This window comes from Phyllostomus discolor, chromosome 1 (assembly GCF_004126475.2).
Source record: "Phyllostomus discolor isolate MPI-MPIP mPhyDis1 chromosome 1, mPhyDis1.pri.v3, whole genome shotgun sequence".
In the NCBI taxonomy this organism is placed as follows: domain Eukaryota; kingdom Metazoa; phylum Chordata; class Mammalia; order Chiroptera; family Phyllostomidae; genus Phyllostomus; species Phyllostomus discolor.
Genome location: NC_040903.2, coordinates 22,852,425 through 22,866,584, shown reverse-complemented (window position 1 = coordinate 22,866,584; position 14,160 = coordinate 22,852,425). Strand labels below are relative to the sequence as shown.

The 14,160-nt window shown below is 43.7% G+C and overlaps 1 protein-coding gene across 1 annotated transcript in view; it reads right to left on the bottom strand.

Annotated features, from left to right (window-relative positions):
* Window positions 1-6,401: 6,401 nt before the first annotated feature.
* PGM2 (phosphoglucomutase 2) overlaps window positions 6,402-14,160 on the bottom strand; it is a 30,859-nt gene continuing 23,100 nt past the window's right edge. Inside the window, exons 13-14 of the mRNA XM_028506172.2 lie at window positions 13,221-13,354; window positions 6,402-8,105 (exon numbers count right to left, since the gene is read on the bottom strand). Of these exons, the coding sequence (XP_028361973.1) occupies window positions 8,003-8,105; window positions 13,221-13,354 (237 nt within the window). The 3' untranslated portion in view covers window positions 6,402-8,002. The remainder of the gene's footprint in view (window positions 8,106-13,220; window positions 13,355-14,160) is intronic.

Here is a 14,160-nt window from a genome sequence, read left to right as displayed (position 1 = left end):
TATGAATAACAATGTGTAATTTCTTAAAGCTAAACTGGACTATCCTATAATCTGAGATCATGTTTTTTCCACTTTGTAGGTGCTATCAAAAGTGTCTTTTAAAATGAAATGATAGTAAAAGTCAATAATAGGAGCCTTTGTTGGCATGTATTATTTTTTGTTTTTTAATGTCCTTACCTGGCAAAGAACATGAGAGCATGCTTCTGCCTGTTCTCAGTGTTTGGGCAATGTTGCTGGCTCAGAAAATCCAAAGTCTAGGAAGCACTGATTCCTTTTTTAAAAATTAAATTGTATATTGAATTTTATTTTGTATTAGCTTTAGGTGTGCAGCATAGCGGTTAGACGACCATATACTTTACAAAGTTTCCCCTTGATATTCCCAGCAGCACCATACACAGTTACTACAACATTATTGACTGTGTTCTCTATGCTGTACTTTTCATCCCCAGGACCATTTTGTAACTACCAACTTGTTCTTTTTTTCCTTTATTCTTACTGTTGGTACTATTACAGATGCGCTCATTTTCCCCTGTCACTGCCAAGTTGTACTTCTTCACCCCCTCACCGTTTTCCCTGCCTTCCCGAGTCTCCTCCCATCTGGCGACCATCAGCGTGTTCTCTGTTTCTATGAGTCTGTTTCTGTTTTGTTTGGTCAGTTATTTTGGTCTTTGGATTCTGCATGTAAGTAACACATATGGTATTTGTCGTTCTGCGACTTATTTCCATGAGTAGAACACCCTCTAGGTGCACCCATGCGGCCCCGAATGGTGGGACTTCATTTTTCTTTATGGCGGACAAGACTCCACATGTACGTGTGCCACCACTTTTACGGAGCGCTGGTTATATAGCTTTACTCCTCGCTGTATTCGACCTCGCTGACATCTCTTCCTTTAGTCCCATTTCCCTATTCACCTGTTTTTAAAACTGTGTTGCTTCCTGTATTATTTCTGGAATGTGACGGACACGAATGAATGAGCGGTTGAGTACGTTACTGTGCGAACATCTGCGTGGCGCGGCCGCCAGCTCCGGGGTGCACTGAACGTTCTTACTCATCCCCTCCAACATCGCCTGCAAGTGTGCAGCGCTCCATAATCGACATGTCTCGTCTTAACCCTCCTGGTAGCCCTGAGAGATGTTATTTCCCCATTTTCCCTTGTTATATACGTGGAGAAATTGAGGCTGAGTTTTCATAAGGCAGAAACTTATAAAGGACAAATTGGAAATTCAACCTAGATGTCTGTTCTGCTTCCAAGCCTGATTCCTTTCCTCTCTACCATGTCACTGCCTTTTAGAGCGACTGTTTTTGAGCGTGCCACTGTACACAGTTGTGCTGTTGTTTTCCAAGAAGACACAAGGAGAGGCTGGTCACTTCCTTGGCCTTCAGGATAAACTTCCTTTCTGCAAGGTGTGCTGTGGGAGGCCTGAGCTGTGGCTGGGGCTCTCTGGCCCTTCAGCCCGGGAGCGTCTTTGAGCCGAGTCAAGGTCCCCTTGATCAGCACATACTGAGAAAATGTGTTTTAGGCTAGTCTCCTTTTGATCCCTTTTTCTGTTACATAATGACTCACATCGTGCAACAGCAATGTAGTGGGAGCTTGCCTCATTACTCAGTGATTTCCTTTAACAGTGAAGCTGAGCTAGAGGCATTCGGCCCTCTTCTCATTTTCCTGTTGCTAAATATAAAATGGAAGACGAAGTTCTCCTATTATTCAGGGGAAAGGAATGTAAGTCCTTGAGTGAAGCTTAGGACAAAAAATTAAGGGGGAAGTAAAAAAGTAAAATTCCCTAAGGTCCCTAAAGCGGCAGGTATGTACCACAAAGGGCTTGGGAGTCTTTCAACCAAGAGAGATTTGTTGACTCATCTATGGACTTGACCTAGACACTGGAGTGAAGCAAAGAAATGGGAGACATTGTCCCTGTCTGTCCTCAGGGCCCTTACTCACACTCTTCTAGTTCGGGGTCAACGAACTTTTAATACAGGCCCACCGAGTAAACACTGTAGCCTTTGCAGGCCATTTAGTGCCTGTCCCAGCTTTTAATTCCACCCCTGTAGTGCAAAATGGCAACAAATAATATGTGGACAAATAACTATGGCTGTTTCGAGTGAATGTGGACACAAATCTGAATTTTATACATGGTATAAAATATTGTTTTTTATCTTTTCAATTATTTAAAAATGTCCAAACTACTACATCAAACTAACAATCTTCTACACAAAAAAAGGGTACCATCGACAGGATGGAAGGCTGGAACGGGAGAGAGCATCTACAAACCATGTATCTGACAAGGGGTTAATATGTGCTTCTCATCAACACATTAACAAGACGGGTCTGACAACTACCATGGTTCTGAGTCGTGGTGAGTATACAGGATAAACTGAAATATTTACAGATCAATGACAGGTCTGGATTCGCTTCAGAATTATCCCTTAGTAGCGAGATTGGGCACTCATTGAGGACTAGTTATAGCTGAGTGATGGGTCCTTGGATGTCCACTTTAGTATTTGCCTCCCTTTGAAATTCTCCATAATAAGTTTAAAGAGAAAAAGCCAGGTGAATGTCAGCTGTGAAAATCACCACAGGGTCTGGGCCAGTGGTGGGACCCAGAGTGAGGCTGGAACGGGGCAGCCGGAGCTGAGCACAGAAAACTATTCGGGGCCGGCCCCACTGAAAGCAAGCTGAGGCCGTCTGAGTAGCAAAAGGGCAAGCGGCCGCACAGGGTCGGCACCTGGGAGAGAAGCCTGTGGTCCTCTCGGGACCATCACGGCCAGGAGCACAGAGCAGCTCTCAGAGGGCAGAGTCAGTGACTGCACCTGGGGGAATGAACCGATTTAGGGCTCAGAAGGAATGTCTGCAGAACCAGCAAAGGAAACAATTAGTCCACGTCTCCACCTAGAACGTCTACTTTTGTTTTGTTAAATGACAGGAACACACCAAATGTGGAGCTCCTTTTCATTCTAGCCACCTAGAGATTTTTTAAGTTTTTTTTTTTTTCTCCAGATAAGGTGAACTAATTCAGAACAATGTGTTTTAAGGACACAGTCAGGCTCGTCATCTCTGTAAACGGCAACCCGACTTCCCTTTGGAAGTTGCACAATGCTATTTTGAAATGACTTCAGAAGTTTTGTAGACCTGGAGGCGGCTCTTTCTCCAGAGTGCTGGACTCCATTCTGCCCCAGGTTTGGCCCAAACACCAAAGTGGCTTTCACTGGACCCAAGAAGGAGGTGGCTGACAGCTGTCGCTCCCATTTTCAAGGATCTGCACAAGGGAGCCAGATCCAAAGAAACCATTCTCAGCACCACTCTCCATCCCGGTGGCCATGCATTCCTGTTGGAGGTGCTCACCTCTTTATGGTTGTTTCTCTTCCGTGAATCTGAGTAGCTACTGCACTGTGCTTACACGGAGAAGTCTATGGAAGGCATATTATTTTAAATTTTGATTTTCATCTACACAGGACTGTGATATCTTGCTTTTGATGGCATACTTATTCTACACAAATACAAGGTGCCCTCCCAAACCAGTTTGTTTATAAAAAACTGTATTCTTACATGTTTAACCTTCAGTCATCTTCAAAGTACTCTCTATTTGATGTACTCCACTGATCGAGATGTTTTTTCTGTTGTTCAAAACAGTTTTTGATCTCATTGATTGCCTTTTAGTGCTTCTGCCCTTTTTTGTTTCCCCTCTTCCATACCAGCAAAACGTTTCTCTTTCAGGAGTTTTTTAATCAAGGGAAACAACAACAAAAAGTCACTCAGAGATCAGGTGAATAGGGAAGGTGGGACACAGGCTCATGCTGTTTTGGGTCAAAAACTGCTGAACACTCAGTGCAGAGTGGGCAGGTGTGCTTGTAAGTCACCCATCATGCAATGGGCAAATGTGTTGTCTTCAAAAAAAAAAAGAAAAAAAGAAATAAAAAAGAATTCACTGAAGCCAAACACAGCCTCTCACAACAACACCAGCTGGTACACTGATACAGATGGGTTCCTAGAAAACTCACCTAAGGGAGAAAGCTCTCCAGAACATAATTCTAGGGTTTTTTGGGTCCTCCCTCATATGCTTGCAGCAAGTGTGGGAGAGGAAGAAACTTTCTTCTACTCAACATTGCTTTGACTGGTCTAATGATTAAATTTACATTAGAAATGTAAACAAGAGAAAATAAATTTAATTCCATACATACACATGGAAATCCACATACACAAGAGGTTCAGACGCCAGGAAAATGAGATATGTGACATCCTGAGCCTTGGGGCTTTAGAGGGTCAGTGCAGGGCAGTAAGAAGAGCAGATTCTGAGTATTTAGCCACTAGCCTGCCATATAGAGAGGTCAAATAAAGGTTAATCTCTTATCTCTGATAATCTCTTATCATGGGCGAGGCCCTCATACTCTTCTAGGCAGTGAGGGAAGCGAGCAGAAGTTTCTTGTGAGGCTGCCAGATCTTGATTACACTCAGCTCAAAATAGTTCGCATGCCAAAGTGAGACACTTGGGGGAGGCCTGTTCTGAACGCCTATACAAGAGTGTACAAAGGGATGATGCAGGGAAATGACAGGCTCCCAAAGTGTTTTAAACAAAGACGTTAGGAATTTGAACTGGATTTTCATCTACACAGATGAACTGGATGGTCTCGGGGAAACCATCTAAAAAGGGCTTCCCAGAACCGCTCGCTCATGGCCGGAAGACTTCCGCAGCGCAGTGCAGCGCCCTCTACCGCCCGGGTCTCTTCACAGGTGTCCTTCCCTTGTCGCCGGAGTCTGAGATGGGGACTGCACTGTTTCTTACCCGTACCCAGACAAGTGCCTGGCTCATAGCCATCTCCAGACAAGATTCAGTTGGTGGACATAGGAATGAACGCGGACACATGCATTTGATCCTGTAACACCCTATGAGTTACCAATGTCATGAAATAACAGTATTTTCCTGTAATTGCCTGTTTGAGGAAAATCAATGAGGTAAATAAATGAGAGGTACCTCCAGTGTTTCTTAAAGAGGAACCGCTGTTATTTCATAGACCACAGAGAAAAAAGAAAAATTGGCCTGCATTTCCTCTGGCAAGCCAGTCCCTCAGTCCTAACTTGGGATTTGGTCTCTCACAGCATCAAGAGGAAATGGGCCGCCAGTTCTACGCTCCAACTGGGAGATCCTCCCTGAGCAGGTTTAGCTACCAGTACGAACAAGGGGGCCCAGGGGGCCGCTATACAGCTCTCCCTCCTGGTCACACCTCCCTCACCTGCAAAAATGTGCTCCCAGGCACCTGCAGGTCCCGTGGTCCGCCCTGTAGGTCCCCAGTTGCAGCGCCCACCCCTTCAGGCTACGAGGTAAAGCAGGGTATGAACACAAGGCTGCTCTTCCGTACAAAGTGTTTGTCCATAATTTACATTAAGTGTTGTACATTCTATGGCGTTGGACCAAGGTATAAAGACATGCATTCACTATTACAGTATCACACAGAGAATTTTTTTTACTGCCCTAACAATTCTGTGCTCTGCTTATTCATTCCTCTCCCCTCGCTAATCCCTGATCACCGGTGATCCTTTCCCTGTCTGTGCAGTTCAGGGGATGATGCGTCCGTGCAGGTGGGGGCATCAGCAGTGATGAAGACCACTCTCGTGGGGGAGGCTGGTAACAGGGGAGGCTGTGCATGCATAGGGGAGATCTCCCTACCTTCCTCTCCAAGTTTCTGTGCACCTGGAAATGCCCCAAGAACAAGCTTTAAAAAATAACAACAAAATTTGAGACGGAGACGTGAAGTGACTTGACCAAGGCTGCAGAGCTGGTTTACAGCAGGCCAACATTAGAACCCGGGGGGGCCTTAAGCACCACAAACTATGCCACCCTGAATCCCATAATAAAAGTCACAAAATACTGTGTGTGAGCATCCACAGTATGCTATTTCTTGGAAATACAAGTGAGAAATAAGTCGGGGGAATTGCCTCTAGGTTCAATGGCTCACCTGCTTACCTGCTCACCTGAGTGGCAGAGGAGTGGGGTCTGTCCTGAGGTTTACATCTGGATCCTGGTCCCCGCCACTCCCCAGAAACACACACACCCTCCAGCACCTGTACACCTTTGCTAATGCTGTGCTCTGTGCCCGGAAGACTTTCTACTCTATCTTCAGAGGCTACTCACCTCACCTCCACAGGTGAAGAGCTCACTCATCATCTGTTCTGGGAGGCTTTCTCTGGGCCAAATGACTCTCTCACACACTTCTGACCTCTGAGTACTTTGCAAAACTCTATTATAGAATTTGTAAGTGTGACCATTATTATCACTAGCCATCCAACTAGACTGCAAGCTCCACGACAACAGAACTGGATTTCAATCCCTCCTGCATTTTCAGAAGGAATCCTGTGATGGGGTACAGTTTACATGCTCAGAAAACCAGAGAGGACACAGATCTAGAGTACAGTTTCTTTTTATCCAGAGTACAGTTTGATACTTGAAGACATTATAACCCAAAATACATACAGCTTCTGCAATGAAGTGGCTGATGGAATATACTGAATATTGTAGATTTAAGAGTTCTGGTAAGGCACAAGCTATGTATGACTAAGAGGTAAAACCATTTTTTCCTTTACATTAGAAAAACGATTGTCAACAATGTTATAATTTTTCGTTGTTCTGAAACACTTCATAACCATTTCAGTTAACAGTAAGAATAATAATGGGCAATCATTTGCTTAAAAAATAGAAAATCACATGAAATACATGAAGCACAGAGAGAACAGCAGGCCACCGCCTCACGTGTGCTCAGTCAGCGGGAGTCGTTTGGAAGGCTGAAAGGCCAACAGTTAGGAGGAGGGTAGAAGGCACAGGCTAAAGTAATAAACCTGAAAAAGAAAATCTATTATAGAAAAGTCTGGTTTTAGATTTTGATTATGCACAAACAAGGCAAAAAAATATCAAAGTCAGGTAGATAGTTATTTATCATCCTTGCTGCCTCAGGAACAAGAATTAACTTGTGAGAGAGCAAAAAATTGCACAATAAAGTCCTGTGCAAGTTTCAAATAGCCAACTGCTTGATTCAGGATTTAAAGAGATAAAACGAATGCTAACGCATCTGAACAAAGATGCTTAAGCTGATTTTTCCTGGTACATGTACAATGTACAATGGTGTACTGTAACTGAAAGGGTTTGGATTAAAAAACATTATCTTTTTAAAGTATCTTTTGCTCCTTTTCACAGGTTTCTATAAATTACATTTCCCCTAAACATAAACACAATATTTGGTCTGCTCGTTTATTTTACTTGACAAGCAGTATGATAGGAATGTAAACACTGTGTGGTCCAAAGTAGGTTTACAGTTGTGAGTACACGAAACACAAAGTTTATTCCTGGATTATTGGTTATTACTCACTGTATTATGTTCCACACACACAACTGTTAACTGACAACCTACTCTGCCCGCCCTGGATACATACGGGAGCACCTCAGAGATACCCAATTTCAGCTCCAGACCACCACCGCAAAGCAAGTATAGCAATGAAGCCAGTTGCAATCTTTTTGCTGGTGGAGGTCTCGCCTTCAGTCTGTAAAAACACAACCCTTGCGAACCCAGTACAGCGAAGCGCAGTAGAACAAGGCGCACCTGCACACGGGAGAAGACAGGAGTCCAACACAAGACCACCCCGTATTTAGTGACTGCGTAGACGTCCTGGCTATTTCAGTTATTCATAAAGAGAATCATAGAGAAAACATACATTTGTTATTTATTCTAATGAAAGCATAGGCATAATATATTTTTATATCTTCCTTTTTAAAAATTCTGATAATGCCAAGGGTCAACCTTTTTAAGTAGGAATGTTGGTTTGGTTTGTTAGGCTTGCCCATCTCTTCTACTTTTACGTTAAAGATCACACATAAAACAACGAGGAATGTAGATCTTTAAAAAAGCATAAGTGCTTGTAGTGACAGTTTAAATTATTTGGCCCTCACGAATAATGCTGAACAGATCAAGTTCCGCGTCATTGTAGGTAAGTGGAATTGCGCCCAACGCTGGAATATTTTACTCCGCCTTTGCTTGGAGGTTGTATTTTTGTGGTTGGAAAAAATATTCTTCAAGAGCAGCGACTAGTTCATTTAGCTCTTTCTTCAGCTGCTCAGGATCACTGCAAAATAAGGGGGGAAATCCCGGATTAGTAGATTACTCCAAAGCATATTTTAAGCAAGCAACAGGGAAACACAACCTTAAGAGAGCTCAAACAAAACAGAACTCCAGTGACTTCAGCCTCTGTTGATGCAGACCAAAAAAAAAAAAAAAAATTCCCACGAGACAGTATCCATTATTTTCCCTAAAGGTTTGTTTTCCCAAAGTCTCAACCACAAACAGAAAATCAACCTTCCGCAGTCCTCAAAAGAACTCTTAAGAAACACAGTTTTTGGCCTGAGCATTCCCTCAGCCACATCTGCACTCAACAGTGCAAAGACAGCTCTCACAGTTCTGGTTGTCCTTAAGTCTGGAACCTCACAGACGAGGTCTGCTCTGTACTCAGCCTCCCAGGGTAAGAACGTTCCAGATCCTGTTTCCCCTCAGGCTGCTGGGAGCTAAGGGGCAGAGGCAGCTGGGAGGCCTTCCCAGCTCTGGCAGAAGTGGGGAGCCTGCTAGCAGGCCTGCTCAGCACACACCAGGAACTCAGACCTCCTGGGTTTTTCTCCATTGTCCTACCTGCAGAACAAAGGGGCCACAGCTGAAATACAACGGAGAATCTGGGGAGCCAGATTCCTCCTACGAAATCAAGTTTTCAAAAACACTCATTCATATGTAAATGCTGGAAGGCTCGGGACAGATAAAAAGGACTTGTAATTAGACAAGTTTCCAGCAGCTCCTGTGTCAGGCCACCAGCACAGAGTGAGTTACTGTAAGAACTAAACCGAAAAGCTGATGTAAACAACTGAATCCTTCCATTCAAAACTGCATTACTTCCTATTTGACCATATTTAACATATGCAAACTTTATTTTAATGGAAATGGCAATTCTTGTAATTGGTTGAGACCATTTTTACATGGTGAAAGTTAAGCAGTACAACAAAAACAATTCATTTATTATATTTTATGAACCCACTTTATTCATTCTGGCTCTACTGGTTACTAGGGGCTGCCCTTGGGCAAGTGGCTTAGCCTCTGGAAGGCCCAGATTCCTCCTCCGTGAAACTGGGATAAAGACTTGGCCTTCCCAAGGAGTTGTTGTATAGACTGAGAGAAATTACATAAAACAATTAGGACACAACCTGGCCCAAAAACCTCAATAAATGGAGCTCTCATTGCAATTATTTTTACCCCCACCGGTAACATATGAAGTAATTATGCTTTATAAGTACATAGGAACCACACAGGTCTTCCCTACCCCCCCAGCCCGTAAGTATGCTCTGAAGAAAAAAAACAGTTCTCAAAGGCACGTAACTAGTAATCATTGTGTGTTTTTTTCAACCACATACCTAAAATTGAAACTTGACAGTAAATTTATTATATCTACATGTTACAGGGTGTAGCCAAGAGGGGGGACCCCAAATAGGCATTTGAAATGGGGTCCAGAACTCAAGGTGTCCAGGAGATTTTAAGGTGTCTTCACCCCTTCCCCTACAGGTGTGAGCTGGGGGAAGGGGCACACAGAGCAAGAACATGCAGGGCAGCTTTGCACCTAATCCACAGCGTGGTCATTTAACATACCTATAGCCTTGGGCTGGTCACTTAGATATGCTAAATAGCTATGGCTATGCTCTAGGCCAGGAGGATGGAAAGGGACCTCCCCCTAAAATGTGAGGGGGGGCGCAGATCCCCCGAGTTACAGTGCCTGCCTTACAGTGCCTGTGTGGGAGCTCAGAGAAGATTGGCTCCATGACATGGGGTTACACCTGCCCAGACCCATGATGGTGGCCAGAAAAGCTGGAGAAGACAGCAGATTGAGGGCAAGTGTGCCCAGGTGCAGGAGGAGTCGGAAATGGGGCTGTAGAGGAAGATTGGTGCAGGGATTTAAACCCAGACACGGCAGCCATTGAGGGAGAACCACGCGGCTTTGGCAGAGTGGGGACTCCCATGGCCCTGGGAGAGAGGACCACGTGCCTTTGCCAGAGTGGGGACCCCTGCAGCTTTAGAAGGGGGAACCACCACCTGGTTTTAGCAGAGATCCCAGTGACTCAGCTGACAGTGCCAGGAACCCAGGGAGGTCTCGCAGTCGAGATGGAGTACTAACTGGGAAGAACCAGAGGACTGCCTGAGCCATGGACTTCTTTTTCCTTTCCTGAGATACGGTACTCTGGACTGGGCAAAGGGGGAAGGAAGGAAGGACTGTGTCTGTTTATGGGTGTTTTAAGGGACTTGAGGATTTTTGATAAAGACATTAGGTCACTACTTTAAGTTTGTATAGCATTAAATAAACGTTTCCTTTCCTTTTCACAAATATCTGGCATTGAGAGACGTCTTTCCTCTGGCAGTGGACATAACAGACCTGGGGGCTTCTTTCAGTAATAGTATATGGTCCCAGGCCCCCCTTGTGTGTTCTGTAGCATACAGACACACATCTGTATGTCTATATAGAGAGAGATGTATCTATATATAGCTCCTACTGGTTTGTTTGTTCAAATACTGCCTGATACAACTATTATTTAAACCTTTGATAGTAAGAGAATGTCCTTGTTCTTAGGAATGCATATTGAAGTCTGTGACTTACTTCAAATGGCTCAGGGCAAACACACACACACACACACACACACGGTGAGAAAGAGCAAATATCACAAAATGCTAATTCTAGGGGTTGGGGTGGGCAAATTAGGGCTTCTGGCCTGTTCCGGTAACCACGGTTTTACTGGAGCACAGCCGCAGGCATTCCTTCAGGTAGTGGCTGCTTTCTCTCTGCAGCAGCGGGGCTGAGCAGCTGTGCAGAGACCACACGGCCTGTAAACCCGAAAATATTTACCGTCTAGCTCTTTACAGGCGAAGCTCGCCAACTCCCGGTCTCAGTAAGGGCACGTGACATTCCCTACGTTGTTTCAACATTTCTGTAGGTTTGAAATTTTCCGAAATAAAAACTAAAGACAGCAACACCAACACAAGTATTTTTTAAAAGGCAGAACTTAAAAAATAAGGGGGTTGCATTCTAAAGGATTAGGGTCGTGAAATTCTAGGAGTAAACGAAACTCACGACCCGACTCCGCAGGATCTACAGTTATGAGAAAACAGAAACCTCAAGGTTGGCTTTACTGCCCCCGCACGGCGGGCAGGCGGGCGTGCTGGCGCCTGGCTTCAGCCCTGACGGCACATCCAGGGACGGCTTCCTGCTTCACGTCACATTTAAAGTTAATAAAAGCAAGCCAGGATCTTCGATACAATCCTTAAACATTCTTAAACATTCAATAGTATTATTATTATAAAGGAAACTTTTCTGAAACATTAGGTGCATTTTCACAGGCTAATGAAAAGGAGAAGACAAATATACACAGGAAACCTCTATAAATTGGACTAATGTCGATCTGTTTTCAAAAGAGTAGGGCACAGACATAAAAACGCTGAGTGAGAATAAGAATGACAAAGAAGTCAATAGACAACCACACTCAATATGCTAGCAAATAGCTTGTTATTTAACACACCTGGAAACACACTTGCCCAGTTTTCAGTAAGACACTGGTCATGCAAAACGCTTAGAAAATAAGCTGTTTTATCTGTTTAAGTTGCTACATAGTTGAGTTTTTGCCCTTTAAGCACAAAAAGGTTTTGAATGGGAATCTGGAACGAAATATTATTACACAGTCCCATGACTTAGTAAATATATTTGAGTATCTTGACGTTTGAGACCTATAGTCACGACTTTGCTCTGGAACTGTTATACAGAAGCCTCAGGACCACTGGGTGCAGAATGCTACTCCACTTACAATAAACTCCCGGAGTGGTAACATTCTGAGTTCTTGTTTCCGTGCTTCTAGTTTTGTTTTGCTTTAGAATTTTTTGCTTTGCTATCAGCACTCACTTCCCCCTGTCTAAGAACAGTCTGACCCTAACATTTGTTTCCCTACCCCGCTAATTTGCTACCTTTTAGTTGCTATTGCCTCGCAATTTAAGTTGCTCAGTAAATTTCCTCTGCCTCTATTTCCACATAGTGCAAATTTGATTCAAAGCCAGAAAACCCCTTGTACAAGCAAAACTTCAGTGTACAAATGTTGTAACAACTACCTGGGTGTAAGCTGTCTGCTACAGTAGCCATTAGCCACATGGGGCCACAGAGCATTCGAAATGTACCTGGCACAACCAAGAAACTGACTTTTTAATTTCATTTAAATCTGACAGGTTGAAGTTCAAATTTAAAAACTGACACTTGATTCAGTTGCTGGAAAATTTAAGTATGACTGGAACAACTAGGGCATCAAAATCTACTTTTTCAACTGTAGATTTTGTGAAATCTAAATATCAAGTATTTTTTTTAAATTGGCATTTGAACTGAGATACATGGTAAGCTGTAAGATACCGAGTGGATTTTGAAGACTTCGTGTGACAAAAATGCAAAATATGTCATTAATAATTTTTGTTATGGATTACATATTGTAATGATGACATTTAAATATGCTAAGTCAAATAACATATTATTACAATTAATGTTACCTGTTTCTATGCACTAGTAGGACATTTAAATTGCATACGTGGCTCACATTTTATTTCTATTGGACAGAATTGACTTCACCTTAAAATTTTTTCCAGCTGGAATGGGAGTAGGGGGGAGAAAACTGTACTTGAACAATGATTAAAATAAAAAAAAATTTTTTTCCCCAGTTCTTAACTGTAATCTAAATAGACAAGTGCTAGTTAGCTGCGGGTTAGGTGGGTACGCAAGCAGCACATTTACACATGCGAACCGACACACACACCACAGCTGTTAAAGTTCAAAATGTCACAGTTGCTGGACAGTGACCAACCCATCCCTTCCCCACAGTCACAGAGACGGGACCCCGAAGCTACTGGACCCCCAGTTCTGTGGTGCAAGGCCTGTTTTTGATATTGGCTTTTCTTTAAGAAAAGTTGGGAGAGAAAGAGAAGTGAGTAATGACGGTGAAAGTGAACTCGCTTGTCCCTGGAGGCTCCAGGCAGCTGTCAAGGTCACAGTGTTGCTGGAGGTCCTGAAACAACCTTCCTGATTACACGACACACTGGGAAGGCGACATGCTTCACTTAGCATTTGAACAGAACCACTTAGGAAGCTTAGGGACAAAAACCCGCAGCAGCTGCCATCCCATCTTACCTGTTTCCCGGCGGGGCACACAGTTCCGTATAGTACTTGATTTTGGGCTCTGTCCCACTGGTCCGCATGGTGGCCACGCAGCCGTTAACAAAGGTGAAGGTGATCATTTGGCTGCTTTTACTAGTAGGAAGAACCTAGTAGGAAGAATGAATTATACATGTTCTACATTTAAATAGTAACAGGAACTCTGCTGGCCTAAGTCATAGTTTCCCCTGGATGAGCATGAAAATATATGCCAAACAAATTCACTGGTGCAGAAAGAAGAACATCTTTGAGAAAAATCTGGAAAGGTACTCCATATAATGACATACTGGATAATGATAATCAGGAAGTTTGTGAAAATTAGGTAATTTTGTTTCCTAAGCTTTTTTACCTCCTTTGTTTGGTTCATTAAAACTGCTAAAACTTTGCTAAAATTGAAATACATCATTCCACAGGAAACTGATTTAAATAGATTAATACTGCACTCCAAAAATAGAAAAAGAACAACACTAGCTCTTCTTCAACTTTGCAAAAGAAGTCTGTGAACAAACAGAAGATAACGCTTCTGGCAGGTGTGTTCATGCAGACTGCTCTGGAAGCCCTGCGAAAAGGACAGAGGCATGAAAACAAAACCCACACGAGGGCAAAGAGGCAAGCAGGAAACTGCAGTGCATGGGGCTGCCAGCCCACCTGGGAAGTCAGGAGACAGATGGAGGAGCAGAACTGACCTGCTGGAACACAGGACGACAGCTGAGCACCTGCAGGCGACAGACAAGCACCTGCAGGCGACAGACTAGGTGTTCTGCAGAACCCTGACCAAGCTCACTACCTGGAGGCATTAGGTAACGCAAAGGGCAGGGGAGAGGCGAAAGCAGTATTTTAAAGTAGTTATCAGGCCCTCTCAGATCCTCACCCTCTGCCCACACAATCAAGCAACCAGCTCATAGAAGATGGTTTA